This window comes from Nicotiana attenuata, chromosome 4, assembly GCF_001879085.1.
Source record: "Nicotiana attenuata strain UT chromosome 4, NIATTr2, whole genome shotgun sequence".
NCBI classification, from domain to species: Eukaryota; Viridiplantae; Streptophyta; class Magnoliopsida; order Solanales; family Solanaceae; genus Nicotiana; species Nicotiana attenuata.
The window spans coordinates 2,342,548-2,362,622 of NC_031992.1; the positions used below are offsets into that span (position 1 = coordinate 2,342,548).

Consider the following 20,075-nt stretch of genomic DNA (forward strand, 5'->3'; position numbering starts at 1 on the left):
GTATATATATATATATATATATATATATATATATATATATATATATATATATATATATATATATTTATATATATGAAAATTATATTGAGCGTTACATTTTCCTTTTTTATCTCGCAGGAAGTTATTTGCACTATTCTGTGATGTGCATTCTAGCGTTTTGATTTCGTCTACAGTTGACATATGCTGCATTGCAGACATTTTAAAGATAAAAGAGAGATTTTTAAATGTTTGACAGTTTCCTCACTTTAAAGTATATCCTCATTCCCCTAAACTGGGTTAATTACACATCAACACAGAAGATCGCTCAACTTATAGTACAATTAGAGGAAAATGATCAAACTTATTTTTCTAACCACAAAATTGTTCAACTTTCACTCAATTTTCTAAATTATCATTTCTGCCCAAAAATAAATTACCCTGACCAAACCAAACTGACAATAGAAAAAACCAACCCCCCTTAAAAGCTCCACGACCTAGGTTAAAAAACTACAGATGAAGGTGGCCAGTAAAAGAATAATTACACTATTTAGCTGAGAACGTTTCTTTACCAAAGATAATTGAATCTCAAATCCAAGCAATGCACGAAGATAAATCATTACGTATCAAATCAGCTGCTGCTCACTTTAACAAACAGGCACAGCACTGTATTTTTAAAGCTTATAATGTACGCGAGTTATAGCCTTATCACAGTATTACTTTTTCCTATTGAGACTCTAGGTCCGGATATTCTGGCTCTGACCTACATGTTTCTAAAAGCAATTTCAAGTCCAAGGACAACATGAACCTGAGAAGAGAACTACGTAGATATGCCCTCCCTCAGTTCTGCAGAGAGAACCACACCAAAGATTATAAACGATGATAGGTGAACACAGCCAAGCAAACAATACGTAGCACTTTTTAAAAGCTTAATTTAATTTCTTAAGCAAAAACCTCAGAAGTCAAGCCAGTCACAGCTTTCCAAGAGGCAAAACCATACAAAACCCTTAAATTCCTAATTAGGCATCAGCAACCTTCACAGCACCATCGATCTGTGTCTCTTCAGTCTTCTTTGCTTCTGAAACATCCAACTCCTCAATCTTTTGGGTCACCTCACCCATGTCATCCTTGGCATTTGCAATAGACCCGTTTGCTGTGGAGTTGTCCTCATTCTGACCAAGTGGCCCAAGCTGCCATATTCTGATAGTCCCATCTTCAGATCCTGAGGCGTAGGATTCACCTCCTGGAGAGAACCGCAAACAGTGCACAGGACCATGGTGTCCCTTGTTGCATCCTATGTTGTAGAGGAAACAGAATATAGAATATGGTTAAAGCTTGAACCAACTACTTATAAGAAAAAAAAGCATAAACCCCTAGTTAAGTTAAGAACAAGCAAATTCTGGAAAAATAACTGATAAAAGGGAACACATAAACAAAGACATTCAGAGCATATATCAAAGACATTGATCAGAGCATATATAAACAGGACTACAAAGCAACTAAATTTCTAAACATTTAAGAACCCACAGCACCTACCAATTTCCTCTCCAGTGTGAAAATCAAAGACATGAACCCACATATCTTCTCCTCCAGCAATGAACCTATTGCCGAACTTTGGTTCCAACGAAGCAGATTCGACTTTGCAGGGCAGGTCATAGCTCTTCACCAATCCAAAGCTGTTTTAGAAGAAAAAGATTAAATAGCAATGTAAGCCATGGAAAAATTCTGTATTTACATATCATTTTGTGTCAGTAAAGAATGAAGATTATACTTACTGGTTAGCATCCCAAAACTTGACAGAGGAACCATCAGCTGTTGTTATGTATCGACCATCCTGACTTACTTCAGCACTCGTTACAGGAAACTTGGTTTCAAGGGTTTGAACAACTTTGCCACTCCTCACATCCCATAACCTACGTTACAAGAATTCAGTCAAAATTAAGATAGTGAACAGAGTGATGCAGGAACGTTGGGAAAGAAATTAGCATTCCCTTGCAGCCCATGGACTCATACACAGGGAAAGAGAAAGTTCATGACAGAAATATGAACCATATGCGTGGCCTTTATAGCTATCCGGTTACTTGGATTTGTATCTTGGCTTATTGCAAAATTACCGGATAGATATAAAGGCCACACTCGATAACTTTAAGTGCCCGTGAACACTGACCACATGAATAATACAACCAGAAGACGAATGAAATGAACAAAACAGTACAACCAGAGTCATCAAACTCTGAAGGTCTACCTCAATCCACCTGCATCACCAGAGGAACTCAATAAAGTTTGATCACTGTGTAACCAAGCAACTGTCCTAACTGAACCAGGAGAGCTGTCAATTTCCCTTGGAGGTGCATCAAGTCGGTTTAGATCATATATCCGAAGAATTTTTTCAAAACCACCAGTGAGTAGCAGATGTGTATCCTACAAAGTCGTCACACAATAGTAGTTCATATAAACTATCAAAACACAAGAGATTGAATACAGAAGATTACTCGGAACCTTAAACAATGTATATTCTATTAACACTGAAAAAATCTTTGTCATCCAATGGAAGCAGCATGTCATGACTCAGCAGTAATTGAATTTGGCATTCACTGCTTTTTATTTTTCTTAGGCTAAAATAAGGAGGTTTTCTATTAGCACCCAAGGATGTGGCCTAGCGATCAATGAGGGATGAAATCCATTGGAGACCAAGATTTATATCCTAGTAGAGGCTAAAGACGATAAGTGATTTCTAGCAATCTGTCCAAGCCTTGGTTGAAAGAGTTACTAGTGGGAGGTAAAAAAAAAAGTTTAATAGTCAAGGTGCACACAAGTTGGCACAGATACTAATCTTAAAAATGAGATGTTCTATGAAACCCCTAAATTGATTTAGTACGGGTAATTTTAAGGGCTTCTTAATTTTCATTGAAACAATCAAAAATGATTTTGGAGTCAATTGCAAGTTTACGAGCATTGACAAACTTTAACCACAAAGAAAAAACTCGAGAAGGATAGGACTACAACTGGAACATGGGATTTCATGTAATCCTTCAACTAAAATTGGATTTCTATAAGGGTATCTGTTACATTCACAGTATTTTGTTAAAATCCATATCTTAATACAGGAGACGGTCACAGCTTAATAGCACAATTCTTTGAGATGACATTAGATCTGCAATCCCATAGTGCCAGCGAGTTCCCTCCCAAACACAGACATTCTAAACTATTAAGCAGAGTTTCCATTGTCACAACTTGGGTACTATGACTTAAGTGAAGTTCTAATCTCTAACCTGAAGGAACTATAACACAATAAAGGAAAAATGGTTGCAATGGTACCTCTGAAAAGGCACATGCTCGAACTATGTGCTTGTGGTCAAATGAATGTAAAACATCTCCAGTCAATGCATCCCACAATTTCCTGAAAACAACCAACACAAAACACAATATAGAAAACAAAAGGATAATGAATAGAGCAAAGGAAAATTCTAAAAAAGGATGACCAAGATTCTACTGTGTCTGCTATTAGATTAGCTATTAAACCTGTTTTAACTAATAACATGCTAGGTTGGGCAGTAATACACATGCTACAATAGCACTTCTATTGTTCTACATCACTTCCCTAATGACAGATGGCAGCACATAAATATGGTCGCTTAAATTGTTATTTCCAAAGTCTGAGATAACATACGCGCTGAAATCGGCAGATGCAGATGCAGCACGGAGAGCATGTTTATCCAGACAACAACTCCACACAGCTCCTTTATGCCCTTCAAATGTTCCAATCCAATCTCCAGTTTCTCCATTTCTCAACATTGGTGTAGAATCTACATGACCGGAATATTTCAGAAGGTAAAACAAATAATAACGCCACGAATAATTATTGCAGTGAATGAACATATATTAGAAGAAAAAGAGCAACAGGAAAAAATCTTTTTCAGTTAGACTGTAACACTCAAGAATAACTTAGTTGCTTTTTTTTTGTGCTTTTGGTTGAGCTCCTGAGACTGGTCGTGAAAAATCTGAGGCTATTGAGAAATCAGAAGCGGGTTCACCTACCATTCTGCTCACAAATAAGGTGAAAAATTAGGCATACATAAAATGGCTTGCCTGATCACTGACAAATACTAGGAAAAAAATCCAAAGGCTATTGACAACACGTAATACCATGCGCTGCAGAATACACATCATTCTACTCACCAAGAAATAGAAGATTTGGTGAAAACACTAGGCATAAAAAGTACTTAAGATGATAATGTATGCCATGCCCGCACCTACCTTAGAACCGTCGCACTGAGTAATATTTTGATAGAATTGAATGCCGATAAAAGCATTAAGGTTTACATTTCGAGAGTTTGATAACATCTACAAGTAAATCAAGTTTGCATTTCAAAGCAACCACTTAGACTTGAAATTCCGGCTAGAAGCATACAAGTACTGTAATGTGCTTCTCCATGGGTATCTGGTAACCATGTGTGTAGGGGGATAATGGGCGATTTGACAGCAAAAGCAATAAAAAATCCAATATAGAATATTATTTCTAAAACCACAGGATATGACTGATTAACTGATGTTTCAAAATTTAATGTTGGTTCATTAGAACCATATAAAGCAACACCCAAAACTCCCATTAAGAGAAAAACGGAACCCCCCGCCGTGTACAAAATAAATTTTGTAGCTGAGGAGACATTTTCGAAATTTTCCTTCTGAATTCTATGACGATAGAAATTCCTTTAGATTGAATAATAATCTCTTTTGGGCTTTTCCTAGATTCCTGCTTCTTGGTATTTCTACTAATCTCTAAGCAAACACATACATTAGAGTTTAACAAAAACACCTAAATTTGATACTACTCTATTTGCTCCAAAACACCCACACTTGCACACACATAAAAGGCAATGAACATACTATATAATATAATAGTATACATAACCGCACTTCAGAATCAAACGGCTCATTCATGACTGACTGTCCTGAAAATGTTTGATCAAGATAACGTAATGCGCATATGTCAAATTCACTCAATGCTACAATATGTTACCACAACTACCAAAAGGCATAATAATTATCAAAAGAATTACCCTTGCTGGCACTGATGAGGAAGAATCCATCAGGAGTGATTGGGCTGTAGAACAGATCAACGACGGGCCGAGAATGCCCATGGCATACAAGCGGTGCCACTGCCTTCTTTTTATCCATATTAAATCAAATAAAAGCCCTAAAAATATTATAATATCAAGGAGAAACCCAACCCAGCGCCGAATATGATAATAATGAAATTGATCAAAAAATCCCCAAATTAAACAAACCGACAATTGACCGATTACAAAAAAAATTACGCACAATTGCCTTCACCGATTTGTGACATTAAAAGGATCAAACAATGATAAAACAAAAAATCAAAAGATCTACAAATCACAAATAGAGAAATATATTTATGTATAGATGTATAATAGGTGGGGAACTGGCGCGATGAATAAAGGTGGGAAACCCTAATTTTTGAGATTTGATGTTTCTAGGATGGATCCACACCTTTTTCTAACCCTATCAACACATATAAAAAGAAGGTCCTAAGGATAGATCACAACTCGGAATTATTGGCAAAATTAGAAAGAAAATATAAAAGAAAAAAATACAAGAAAAATAAAAATAATACTGAACTATAGGGCTTGGCTGGCGCAGAGAAGACGATGCGGCAACAAGATCTAATATAGCCCTCTAGACCCTCTTCACACCCACCCCCCTCACTCTTCCTTTCTTTTTCTTTATTTTTTTTTTCCTCGCCTTTTTCTCTAATTATTATTCGACTTTGATGTTTATATATATATATTATCATTAAATCAAAGGTAGTTAATTAATGTTAGTTCGCACCTCAATTATTAATCAATCCCAGTAAATTGATATAATTTGCTTTAGATACGAGATGTAGTTAGTTTTTATCTTGTTAATTTGAATGATTTGTGACAGAAATTTTTACATTCCTATGCCACATAGGAAATTTTATTACCCTCAATGTTTAAGGTTTGATTTAATTAGGCGAAATACATAGTTTATCCATCCAACTTACGATCAAATCCCTGTTACACACCTGTTGATCACGAGTTTCATTTTACACACATAACCTTTCAAAAGCGTGTCAAAAACACACATTTTTGATTACGTGTCACTCGCGTGTTTTTCACACATAAGAGGCGAGTGAACGATCAAAATTTTGTGTCTAAAGGCATTTTGACAGCACTGTCCAGCCTTTTCATTTTTCTAAATCCTTTTCTTTATTTTTAGAATAAAAAATCCACTATTCTTTTCCATCTTCTTCCATTATTGCAGCATTTCTTCTTATGCCTTCATACATACCACCAAATATATTTGCCAAGAATTAGAGGAGGACAAAAAAAACCAGAGATTCAGCATCGTCGAAGTAATGCAACAGCCATATCCAATTGGGTTTTTAAAAATCATTTAAGTGTGCTAGATTTATAAGTTTATCACAGGTTTGGTGAAAGATGGGTGGAAAATTCAAAAAACATCATTGTTGAGCTATTGAAAAAGCTTGAAAATTCAATTGGATCTTGTTAATTTGGGATTTTTGAACTGAACTTGTAACTCGATTTTGATTGACTAGTTAAAGTTACTTGGCAATCTCTTCCAATTTGTGGTAGAATGTTGAAAATCCAATTAAGATGCTACTTGATAATTTCTTCCCGTTTGTGACTCGATCCAGAAAGGAATAGTAATTACAAAAGTTTTAAAAGTTCTTTTTTTTGTCCTTTGATTCTAAGTTATTGTTTTTTTTTGGGTCTTGCTGGAAATTTTTCTCAAGAACAATGATAATGGAAGACAAGGTGGGGAAGATGAAGAAGGGGGTATATATGTAATTTTAAGTGTGTTTTTATTTTTTTTAAATTAATGACACATGTCACGAGCATATTGGTGCGTGATACACACACATTTTGTGAAACTGGTCCAGCATGAAAGTGGTATGTAATTGACACACTTTTGAAATGTTTGGTGTGTAAAATGAAACCCGTGGTCAACAGGTGTGTAACAGGGATTTGGTCGTAAGTTGGATGGGTAAACTATGTATTTCGCCATTTAATTACACTTAGTATACCAAATTACCAATCATATACCATACTTAATTAAGAGTCTAATTAATGGGCATTTTTTACTCCTTAATTAAAGGTGTCCATATATCCCACGTTTCTCTATTCCCCTAATTCCTAAGACCTGCGCCGTTTTCCCCCTACCCTTTCTTCCTCTTCTCCATTCCTTTTTCTTCTCAAAAAATACAGAGATGGAAATTGCAATTTTATTACGTACGAAATAGTAGGGCCCACGCTTTCCTATTTCTTTTCGGATTCAAAATCATATTCTTATGCTTTTACGACATAGAGCTACTGCCTTTTTGGTATGTAAGCAAAAGCAATCTAGGGCTCTCAATTTTTCCGTTGGAGAAGAGAAGCATAAGCCCAGCCTCAGACGTGTCAAATGTTGATGTCCATCTCAAAATTCTATACAATATTTACCTTCAAATCACCCCTGAAACCAATCAATCCCCTACCCCTTCTTCTGACTTTGATTCAAAGATTCAACTTTTAAAGACTAAGCTTCACCCTGAAACCTTAAATTGATTTGTAGGTTTTTTTGGTAGAAATTTTGTAGGTGAAGAGAAAATTTTGTAGCCAACATTTTTTTTTCAACATAAATTGTAGTTTAATTGTAGTATAAATATAGTAATATACTCTTAAAAACAATACAGCTTTATACAATACTTAAACTGATTTGTAGTTTTTTTGAAGAAATTTTGTAGATGAAGAGAAAATTTTGTAGTCAACATTTTTTTTCAACATAGATTGTAGTTTAATTGTAATATAGATGTAGTAATTTTATAGATACCCTTAAAAACAATGCAGCTTTATACAATACTAAAACTGATTTGTAGTTTTTTGTAGAAATTTTGTAGATGAAGAGAAAATTTTGTAGTCAACATTTTTTTTCAACATAGATCGTAGTTTAATTGTAGAATAAATGTAGTAATTTTATAGGTACCCCTAAAAACAATACTGATTTATACATACTTAAACTGATTTGTAGTTTATTTGTAGATAAGTGTAGGAATTTTGTAGATATTAACATAAAATCAGACTTTCATAGAATTTGTAACATAACAATTTTAATCAGCTCCCCCTAATTCCTAAGACCAGCGCCGTTTTCCCCCTCCCCTTTCTTCCTCTTCTCCATTCCTTCTTCTTCTCAAAAAATACAGAGATGAGACCCATTTTCTATAATCAGATTTTTCCCATTCAATTGTAGCATGATTGGGATTTCGGACATGATTGAGTGTTGTTGCTGAGGTATTGTTCTATATTTTATTATTTTTTTGATTTGTGGATTGAGAAAAAAAAGATGAAGAACAGAGTATCGGCAGTATTGGCTTCTAAAATTTGACTTGATTTTGTTGAATAACTGGTCGCATTTTTGATGTCTGGATTGAGGAAGAAACTCGACGAACTGATTTCTACAATTTGATTTCAGTTTGTTGAAGCTTTTCGTCTTTTTTTTTGAATTACGAAAAAAATTCGGAGAGATCAGATAAAGGATTTGCGTTCAAATTTGAACTGAAGGTCGTTAAATCAATTAGGATATTCTTTTCCTGATTTTTAGCGCGCCATATTAGGAAGATTCAGCTACTATTAATTACTAATTAATGAATGGTAATTTACAAAATATGCACATATTTAGTAATAAAGTTTCATATATGGTATAGGAAAGAAAAAACCCTTTTTTTTAATGTCATTACGGCGGTTTTCGAAAAACCACCATAATATTATCTTGGCGAACGGGATTGTGGCGCTTTGAACAACCACTGTTAATGTGTGTTATGGCGGTAGTATAGACCGCCAATATATGTAATAATAACAGCCATAATAACTCTGTTTTCTTGTAATGTAATTTACTCTGGTAGAAAAAAAAGTCACTTCGTTTAACTAGTGGTAGCTTGCTATATACCAGTGTTTTAAAAGGCGTTTTCGGGGCGAGCCCCGGGGAGAGCTCGGGGGCGAGGCGCACCAAAAACGCCCCGGGGCTATGGTGTGGGGCGAAAGTCTCAAGAGGCATATGCCCAGCAATTTGGGGCGTACGAGGCGTACGCCCGGGCTTTCGGGGCGCATTTTTTAGTGAGGCGTAAGCCGCAAAGATATTTTCAAATTAAAACAAAATTTGTTGAATAAGTCCTTCATATAATATCCAAATTCTCAAAATTCAGCTTGGTAATTACTCAAAAGTTTTAAAAAGGAATTGAAATGCATTAAATTTAAAAGTTAAGACCTTTTTTATTGATTGACGCCCCAATTCATGGTCTTTCCCAATTCTTTATCTTGTCCTCTAGTTTGCTAATATCTCTCAAAAGCAACAAATATTTTTTTTTTTTTTACAAATACAAAGAAAACTCCATTCTCCTTCGTAGCAGCAAGTTCAAAGTTCAAATTTGCAGGTTAGTCATCCTTTTTGTTCCTTCATGTAGAAAACTTTATTCTTTTCGACTCAAGTTACTTGAGCTTCTAAGTTGCGTATAATAGATTGTTTTGACTAGTTTTTATATATATATATATATATATATATATAGTTCTCTTTATTTTTTATGCAGTTTTACCAGTTTATAAATATTTACTATAAATATATTATTTTATAAAATATTAAAAATTAAAATACCTATGGGGCTTACGCCCCGTGCCTCGGGGCTTACGCCTCGCTGAGGCATATATAAAACGTCTCGCCTTACTCCCACGCCTTTTAAAACACTGCTATATACCCTCAAATTATTTCCCAAATAAAACAAGCAATGAGGTATATTAACTGAAAAAGAGCTTGCATATACAAGCTGTAGTCAGATTCCCGAATTATAATTCCAACAATAATTTTGATGTCAATAACTCAAAAGTTTAATAAATACCTATAATACTAGGCAAAATANAGAATCCTCTAAATAACACCAGTAAACTTTCTTTAATTTAGAGTTTTTACTTAAATTGACCTAATATTAGTCTTAAAAGTATATTAACAAAAAATAATTCAAGTACATTAATAAATAAAAGATTTAGAACTACTTGAAAATAATTATGACATGTCTTTATTAGTACATATATGATCTCTAGAGAGAGAGGAATATGGTTATAAACATATGACGTGGAACATGTCAAAATGTATAACAAGACCTAACAAATTGTCCACATGGAGAAAATATTTGGCATACTTTGCCTAAATTTACTGACATGTATGAGGTCAAATAATGTAAAAAGTACCCTAAGAGTTAAAACAGATCCATAGGAAGTTACATTTAGCAATTTCAAAGGCCCGGGTGAGAGCGGTCTTAAAAAAAGAGCAATTTATGCAAAATATCCATTGAGCTTAAACTAATACCCTCTTTTATCCATTTAAAAATTATTTACAATATATACATACCCAAATAAAACTAATTATCCATACCTACCCACACTCATCGCAACTTTTTTTACCCATTTGACTTAGCTCAGCTTGATTTCACTTGGCTTTGTTTGACTTGGTTTGAATTGGCTTGACTTGAATTGACTTGATTAGGTTTAGCTTGGCTTGGCTTGGTTTGAATTGGATTGGCTTGAATTAGCTTGGTTTATAGCAGCTTGAGTTTACTTCATTTGGTTGGGTATTAAGAAAACGGGGAAGGGGCAAAGTAATGAATAGGAACGGATAAATTTTTTCCGCCCAATGGGTATTTACTAAACTTTCCAGAAATGAGTGACTGACAAAAATGAGATATGCAGGGAAAAGGCAACTACATCAGCCACGTGTAGCAGTTTCACAGCATTAAAAACAGAAAAAATAAGGTATGACAACTTTTAAGAAGTAAACTATAAAACAAAAAGTAAATTTGACTTTAAAAAATAAGATTAGGACCTAGAAGTAATTAATTGAAAAGTTTATATTTTATGAAAACTTTTATGAGGACTACAAAAGTCCTTGGTTCTCCCTTATTATATATAGTAATATTCTCTATTATATGAATGCTCTCTTCTCTCAAATAGGCATCAAAAGATTAAAATACTTCAATATCAATGTTTTAAAAGATAAAATTATGACTTATCTTAAATTTACCTTTTTACGAAGAAAAACAATTTTATTGATCCAACTTTGTGAGTATAATTCTATTTGTTCCCTTAATTTTTTTTCTTGGATTATTCTTCGTGATTTGAAGATTGGAACATCACGTTTCTCTATGTAAGATAATGTAGTCCTCCTTGAGTTATAGTTTATCTTCATGAAAGTTAGTCAGTACGTCGGATCAATCATGAGGAATGACTTCTCTTGGTCGCTTCTTCTTGTTTCATCCATCGAGGGCCAAAACGCTGATATTTCTTGATCAAAATATATTGTGAATCTTCTTGAAGTATTTGATTGATAAGAAAAGCTTGGCTGCATTTCGAGTTGATCTTAATAAAGAATGTCTCTTAATCACTTCGGCTTTGAAAAAAAAAACATCATTTAATATTTTAATCTCTTTATCAATATTTCAAGAGGTTATGAGATTTTTGAGATATTTTACATTCACCTCAAAATGAACAACCTTTACACTTCTCTAGACAATCATAAGGTGATAGAAGTCTGGAATAGCTAACATCTCAATAGATGAGACATTCTCCCAATCAGAGGCGGGTCTAGGATTTGAAGGTGGCGGGTGCCATAATTTCCTTTAATGTATACCTTTAATGACTATTACGGAATTTCTTTGGATTAACCTAATAGGTATTTTTTATTTGCAAATATAAATATTACATTTCAAATATCAAAAACAGACGTAATTAGCATTTTAAATAAGGAATAACACCTTTATTATAACAATACAAGAAGAATCAACATTTTCACTAGGAAATTATATTTTTTCTGTATATTAAAAATAAATTTACACAAGTAAGATAACATCATCAATAAGAGAATTACAACAATTAGAATATTTTTTTTAAGAAATATCTTCAATAGATAAATTATACCTCATAAGTATAAAACTAAATAAAGTATTAGTTCAGAAAAATCAAAATTACTAATCTCATATTTTTTAAGCAATGCTTATAAAAATTTCATCATCATTTAATAGTAAAGTGATTTAAATTATATTTAATAACCAAATATTAACACAATTTTTTTGATACAATAAAAGATGCAAAAATATTGATCTCAATCCAAAATTTCCATTAAGACCCATGTTTTTCGGATTTGAAAAAAGAAAACTCATAAAATTTAAGATTAAGCGGAACGCTTATTTTATATAATTTGGAATCTTTTTTTTTGAGTGTTCTGGCTAGAGACCTGTGACGACCCGGCCCGTCGTTACGTGAGTTACCGTCCCGTTTCCCCCATTTTATGCCTCTCTATGCTTCATTATCGGTATTTGATGTGATCGAGTTGATTTGGATTGGTTTTGGTAGGAAATGAGACACTTAGTCTCTTTAAGGAAGGTTTGGTTTGGAAAAGTCAACTGGATGTTGACTTGTGAGTTAGAGAGCTCGAATGTGATTTCCGGCGATTCGGTTAGCTTCGGGGGATGATTTGTGACTTAGGAGTGTGATCGGAATCGATTTTGGAGGTCCGATGTAGAATTAGGCTTGAATTGGCGAAGTTAGTATTTTGGCGAATTCCGGTTGATAGGTGAGATTTTGATCCGAGGGACGGAATGGAATTCCGAGAGTTGCTGTAGCTTTGTTAGGTGATTTTGGATGTGTGTGCAAAATTTGAGGTCATTCGGAGGTGTTTTGGTCGGGTTTTTGATCAAATGCGTATTTCGGAAGTTTTTGAGAAACTTAGGCTTGAATTCGGTGAGAATTGATGATTTTAGCGTTGTTAGATGTGTTTTGATGATTGGAATAAGTTTGAATGATGTTTTAGGATGTGTTGGTGCTTTTGGTTGAGGTCCCGGGGGCCTCGGTTGAGTTTCGGATGGTCAAACAGACGAATTCTAGCTTTTAAAAGTTGCAGATTTTCCAGCTGAAGTGTTGTAGGTATTTGCCCATCGCGTTCACGTGAATTGAGTCGCGAACGCGTAGAAGGAATTTGAGGTCCAGGATTTATGACCTTCGCGTTCGCGTTTGAGGCCTCGCGATCGCGGAAGGTAAGGTGATCAGGCATCGCGTTCGCGTGAAGGTACTCGCGTTCGCGTATAAGGACTGGGGTCCAGTGGTGAAATGTTCTTCGCGTTCGCAGCGTAGTGACGCGTTCGCGTAGGCTTAGGGGCTCAGACCTTCGCGTTTGCGTGAGTGCAACCGCGTTCGCGAAGGGTATTTTTGGCAGTAGCAGATTTTGTTCATCGCGAACGCGAGAGGGCCCTCGCGTTCGCATAGAGGAAAATAAGTCTGGGCAGAAGGGTTTTATTAAACATTTCATCCGCGAACCAAGTCTCATTTCCACCATTTTTGAGCAACCTTAAGAGCTTTTGGACGGGAATTGAAGGTGATTTCGACTGGGTGTGATTGGAGATGAGTTCTATGACCTAAATACATGATTTAATGGTAGAATTAACATAGAAATTTGTGGAAATTCATCAAAAGAGGGTAAAGCTAGGGCTTGGAAATTTGGTATTTCAAAGTGGGATTTGATGGGTCATTTGGACTCGGATTTGGGAGTTTTTGGTATGTATAGACTCGTGGCGAGATAAGGAATCCGGTGATGTTAATTTTCTGATTTTTCGAGAAGTGGGCCCGGGGCTCGGGTTTTGCAAATTTTGTGAATTTCGATATTTTTCGAGTCTTTTCGATTGGGTTATGTTCCCTTAGCCTATTGTAACGTATTCGTTGTGGTTTTGATCAGATTCGATGCGCGGGGAGGTCGATTTGCGAGGCAAGGGCGTAGCGAGCTAGGATTTTGGCGGGCTTGAGGTGAGTAATGATAGTAAATGATATCCTGAGGGTTTGAAACCCCGGATTTGCACAACGTAGTGCTATATTGAGGTGAAACACGCGCTTAATGGCGAGCGCGGGGTTGTTTACTACTGGGGATTGTGACTTGGTCCGTCCCGTTTGATATTTTACTGAGCATTTGATTAATCTGATTTGTTTATCATCATGATTTGGGCTAGTTGCCATGTTTGGGGCCTCGTGCCGACTTGTAGAAACCTTAGGGGTATTATGACTGATTTTCCTCACTTTACTTAGTACAAATCACATCCTCAGTCATGTTTCTAATTGATTAAACAATGTGAATCGTTTTTATAAGTGTCAACCCTAAATGAGGGAAGATATGTGGGGTGAGATCCCTGCCCTATACTATTGTGTCCTAAAATGACTGAGAGGGGTTGAGAACCCAACAGTGAGGATATTATACATATTATGGATCGGGCTGCACGCCGCAGCAAATACTCATATGGATCGGGCTGCACGCCGCAACAAATGTTTATGTGGATCAGGCTGCGCGCCGCAGCAGTATTGCGCTTGGGCTGTAGGAGCCCCTCCGGAGTCTGCACCCACACAGTGAGCGCGGGTACCCATATGGATCGGGCTGCACGCCGCAGCGAGATATGGATCGGACTGCACGCCGTAGCGAGATATGGATCGGACTGCACGCCGCAGCGGTTATTATATGATACTATTCTGAGAGTAATCTGAGTTACTGTACTAAGCGGTTGATACTGGGCCCGAGGGGCAGTTTTACTATTTATCACCTATTAGCTGTTTTACCTGATTTACCTGTTTTAAAACGGAGATTTCACATGATTTCATGGATTTTACTGCTTTAAGTGATTTACTGCCTGATATAGAACTGCCTTGTGCTGTTATGTGTTTTCTTATCTTCAGCTATTATTTATTATTATTACTCACTGGGACGGAGTACTCACATTACTCCCTGCACCATGTGTGCAGATTCAGGCATAGCAGAGTCCGTTCCTGAGCACTGATATCCTTGTCCAGATCAGGCAGCGAGTTCGGAGCTTCGAGGTAGCTGTTGGCGTCCGCAGCCCCCTTGACTCCTCTATTTCATGTTATTTCAGTTATTCCAGACTTCTGTATCAGATATTCTGTTTGTAGACTTATAGAAATTCTGTAGTAGCTCATGACTTGTGACACCCCGGTTTGGGTTGTGTCGGGATGGTTTCTACTGTTATATTCTATACTTCCGCGGATTATTGTTATTAAATTATGCTTTAGAATTGTTTAATGGTAATTAACTGCTTAAAAGAGGTGTTGGCATTGTTCTGGCTGGCCTTGTCTTCACGAGAGGCACCATCACGGCGGGGTGTGGGATTTGGGCCGTGACAAGACCACATATAAAATAATAGAATAGAGAAAAGAGATATATAAAAAAATAATAAAACCACATATAGAAAATTGGGAGGCAGCCAAAAAGGAAAATGACCGGGACAAAAGGAAACAAAAAGCACAAAGAAAAGGGAAAGTCGGACAAGGTTCAAGATAAATTTCAAAAAGGTCTTCGAAACATGGCACCTTTGTCCGGGTTACAATTGCGGTTGGCACGATCAGATATTTAACTTAGTTTATGAAAATTTCAACATAAATATATAAATTTTTAGCCAAATACATATACAACCCATTCAACTTGGCACCATTTTTTATTTTGACACTTTATCTCAACCTTGTTTCATTTTGGCCCTCCAACTCTATTTTTTATGTTCCACTTTAACACAAAAGTTGAAACCAGTGCAAAAAATATAGCGCGTGTGTATAAAATATTTGAGGTGTAATAAATATCCAATTAAATGTGGCCACCTAATTTTCTTATCCATGTCAAACGGGTCAATACTAAAATACCTAAACCCGACCGTATTTGGGTAAAATTAAGTTTGCTTCTTATTTACACAAGAAAATGACTCCGCTGAAAATGAAATCCGAAAATAGTTTACTTACTTTTTAAAATTTACACCCATTAAAGCGTCGACGTGAATTTCTTGGTGTCCATGATACTTTCAGTTCAACTTGAAATCCACAAGAACAAATATCCATTCCATTATGAAAAAATAATTTTCTTTGAGACATGGATTCACTTCAAACTTAATGCTTAGATGAAATAAACCCACAAAAAAAAAATCAGAATAATTAAAAGAACAATAAAATTGAAGTTTGAAATTTTCTGGATGGCCAGGTATGAAATCGGCAGGTGAAAGCTTTGGAACTTTGAGAATGAAGATGGGACAACAGTAGATGAAAAAATACGGCCGGTTCGGGTATTTTAGTATTGACCCGTTTGACATGGATGAAACCAGTGGCAACATTTAATTGAATATTTATTATACCTCATATTTGTGTATATACACACGCTATATATTTTGCGCTGGTTTCAGCTTTTGTGTTAAAGTGGAACATAAGAAATAGAGTTGGAGGGCCAAAATAGAACATAAAAAATAGAGTTGGAGGGCCAAAATGGAACAAGGTGGATATAGAGTGCCAAAATGAAAAATGGATTCAAGTTGAATGGGTTGTATATATATTTGGCCTAAATTTTTTGTTATCTTAGTGGGTGCCATGCCATCCCTTCCTATAGGGGCAGACCCGCCCTTGCTCCCAATGTACACTTCTATGCGCATGGCTGTTTGTCTCTTACATTCCGGTTCTCACGAATGCTTCACGCTACACAATTTATTCTTTAGTTTGTCAATTACGTAACATCAGAACAAATTTTTTTTAAATGTAATAATTATTTGATTATATCTTATCTTATATATTTAACAATGAAAAATATAATTGCTTAGTATATGTGACTAAATTTTTTGTATTTGTATTCTCTCTTATTTGAAAAGATTACATAGGATTACATATTCCAACCTACTAATTGTATGGGTCAAAATCCGATCAAAGGAATCTTGTCTAAGAGAGGATGACTAAGAGTTGATTAGGCCGAGGTCATGCTTAAGAAGTAACATGTTGGCGAGCTGAGTAGCTAGGGTTGAGGTTGAGCACTCAGATCGGCCCAAACAGTTAGTTTAATAATAAAATATTTTAAAGAAATATTCCACAGATATTCTCTGCACTTGTACTTTCAGTTAGGTAAGGGATATCTCCCATATAAGTAGGAACAGAGAGAGAAGAAGGAGGCATGTTATTCTGTATGATAAGCTCTCTCTTGAAAAGTTGACTCTGAAATAAATACAAAAATTGTCTTTGCAAAAGATTCGATTTGTTGTTGGTCCCAAACTTTCTCATATCAGATCCGGGAACGCTTTCTATATTCCCACGTTTGATTGCCTTACATCATTGTCATAGAGAGAATCATCCACCTCATTGAATATTTGGGTGAATCATTCCTCTATTTACACTTATTACCATTTATCATATTTATTGCTTGTCATTATTCCCTCATACATTCATAACAATATCACTAAACACTCCCTTGATATTTAATAGCCTCGAATGCAATTTTACACTATTGACGCCTATCAATCTCAGATCCAGGATTTATTATATTTAGCTAGGATTTGCCCATTGTCATCTTATTTGATTAGTTTAACAAAAAAGCTTAATACTTTTTGGTCAAATAATTTGGCATCGACTGTGGGGATTTTCTAGTTAAAATTTTAGTTTCTTCTAGATCTAAAAAAAACGTACAAAAGTTTGCAAAATCCTGTATTTCCTTGTTTGCACAAATCTGACATGGCACGCAACGGAGAGGAAAAGAGAAAGGCGATAGCCGACCTCACCGCCAATCTCTTCGACTCTATTAACGAAGTGGATGAAGCGGAGGGCGAAGACATAACTCCAAACACCTCTCCCAAGTGAAACAGCTCGCCTCCACCTCTCGATAGCGTAACGACATCGCACGGTAAGGGTGCCTCTACCTCCACGATAGAAGCGGCTCCACCAGCAGTGAAAAGGTTACTTGAGGCTTGGTTGACAAACACACTAACCGGCTTCGTCGACAAGCCCGCTCGGAGGTCGAGTAGGGAAGACACAAGGGCTGGTGCACATCAACAGCTGACGAACATCACACACACCCCCTCCTTCCGCGCGCGCGCCACAACAGGTATTACTCACCATGTTAGTAATGCAGGTAATGGCACTCTCACAGCCATTTTGAGAAAATAGAGGAGATAGAGAACGAGAATAAAATGCTTCGTATCCATATGAAAGAGCACCAAGAAAGGGTAGATAAAATACCAGGCGCCCCTAAACTTCTGCCAAAAAGAGACGCCGGTTGTTTCGTTGAGCAACCATATAGCGACGAGGCTGCACCGCACGCCATACCAAAGACCTTCAAAATGCCGCCGTATTTAAAAATATACAACGGCATGACAGACCCAGAGGATCACGTGACTCACTACATCACTACAGTAAAAGGCAATGACCTCGCAAAGGAACAAGTGTCGTCGATATTGCTGAAAAAGTTTGGAAAAACCCTAACCGGGGGAGCATTGACTTGGTACTCACAATTACCTATACTTTCCATAGAAACGTTCGAAGAAATGGCAGACAAGTTCGTCATCGCCCCATGCCGGGGCCAAGGAAGCAGAGGCAAGGGTGAACGGCATATTCGCCATTAAGCAATCGCCTAGCGAGGACTCAAGGACTTCCTCGCCCGGTTCAACCGTGTAAGGATGACCCTTCCAAATTTATATGAGGGGATGGCGGTAGCCGCTTTCTAAAATGGGCTAAGCAGAAATGGGTCGAGGGCAAGCAAAAAGTTGCTAAGCTGACTCATGAAATATCCTCCAACCATTTGGGACGAGATACACAACGCCTATTGTGCCGAGGTAAGAGCCGACGAGGATGATCTCAACAAACCTACCCAATGTTTGACCTCGATCCAAATGGAGTCTAGGAAAGATCGGATAAACAAAAACAGGAAACATCTAGCGGGATCACGACCTAATCAAGAGATACATCAGCCTTATGTGAGAGGCACCCTCGTGCAACCCCCACGCCACGATGAAGGTCCATCCAGGCCACGAACGGGAATCCACCAAAATGAAAGAGGTATGCCCCCTTTATTATTTTCTCACAATTTCTATGTTTCCCCCTTCGAAATAGTCTATGCACTGGAGAAGCTCGGCCCAAAAGTGAAATGGCCGCAGAAGATGAGATCTGACCCGAGCACCAGAAAGTCAAATGCCCTCTGCGAGTTCCACCAGGAACGGGGTCATAAAACCGATGACTGCATCGCCCTAAGACAGGAGTTCGTGAACATGCTTCACCAAGGGCACTTGAAAGAGCTGATGAGCGATCGTGGGAGGGCCAACTTCGCCCGAAGGCGAGAACGACACCAGCGACCGCCCAAACCACCTTCCGCAGTTCGGACCATTCAACTGATCATCGGAGGAGGCGACAACGCATCTATCAACAACGTGAACTTCATTACCTCCCGCAAACTCAAACAGTCTATCACCCACGAACGGTACGATGAACTCGAAGAAAGTATCATCTTCGATAAGTCAGATACCCACGGTTTGGTCCTTCCTCACTATGACGCTCTTGTCATTACTTTATGTGTCTTCGATAGTGATGTGAAACAAATTATGGTCGATGTTGGAAGCAGCGCGTGCATCATCCATCCTCGAGTTCTCACCCAAATGAAGCTCGAGGACAAGATAGTGCCGCGTTGCATCACGCTAACAGGCTTTAAAAATGCAATTGAGCGGACATCTGGAGAAATCACACTGCCCATCCGGGCCGGCGGCATCACTTTGGTGACCACGTTCCACATCATGGACCAGGACACGTCGTACAACCCCATCATAGGCCGACCATGGATACACGCCATGAAAGCCGTCCCCTTGCCCCGAATAGAACAGAGAACGACAATAAAACAGTAAAAGAGAAGAAAGACGGATATTATAGATATCTCCACACGTGGTTAAGCCATACAAACCTTCTTTTCTTATACACTTCACAATCGTATTCTACTCAAAAATCCGTAAACAAAATCTCTCTCTTCTCTACAAATCATTTTTTGAACAATGAAATCCATAACATAAAAGGGGGTTAAATGCTAAAAAATCGATTCTAATTCTATATATTCTTTCTTATTTTTATGCCTTTATCTCAGCGAAAAGATCAAATGTCGAATCCATTTATTTTTCTGGTATTCAAGCAGGCTTATATCAAGTTATTAAATTTCCCACCCCGCGTGGAGTATTTTGCATCCGAGGAGAA

General features: G+C 37.0%; 2 protein-coding genes across 2 annotated transcripts; one reads left to right on the top strand and one right to left on the bottom strand.

The window, feature by feature from the left end:
* On the bottom strand, nucleotides 596-5,654 carry LOC109224820 (serine-threonine kinase receptor-associated protein-like). The gene is made up of 7 exons (XM_019389357.1): nucleotides 5,037-5,654; nucleotides 3,647-3,782; nucleotides 3,295-3,376; nucleotides 2,222-2,397; nucleotides 1,752-1,889; nucleotides 1,513-1,652; nucleotides 596-1,270 (listed from the first exon to the last, which is right to left on the bottom strand). The coding sequence occupies exons 1-7, from the start codon at nucleotides 5,152-5,154 to the stop codon at nucleotides 996-998; spliced, it is 1,065 nt and encodes a 354-aa protein (XP_019244902.1). The 5' UTR covers nucleotides 5,155-5,654; the 3' UTR covers nucleotides 596-995.
* LOC109225032 lies at nucleotides 19,001-19,735 on the top strand. The gene is made up of 2 exons (XM_019389623.1): nucleotides 19,001-19,317; nucleotides 19,423-19,735. Exons 1-2 carry the CDS (start codon nucleotides 19,001-19,003, stop codon nucleotides 19,733-19,735), a joined length of 630 nt encoding a protein of 209 aa, XP_019245168.1.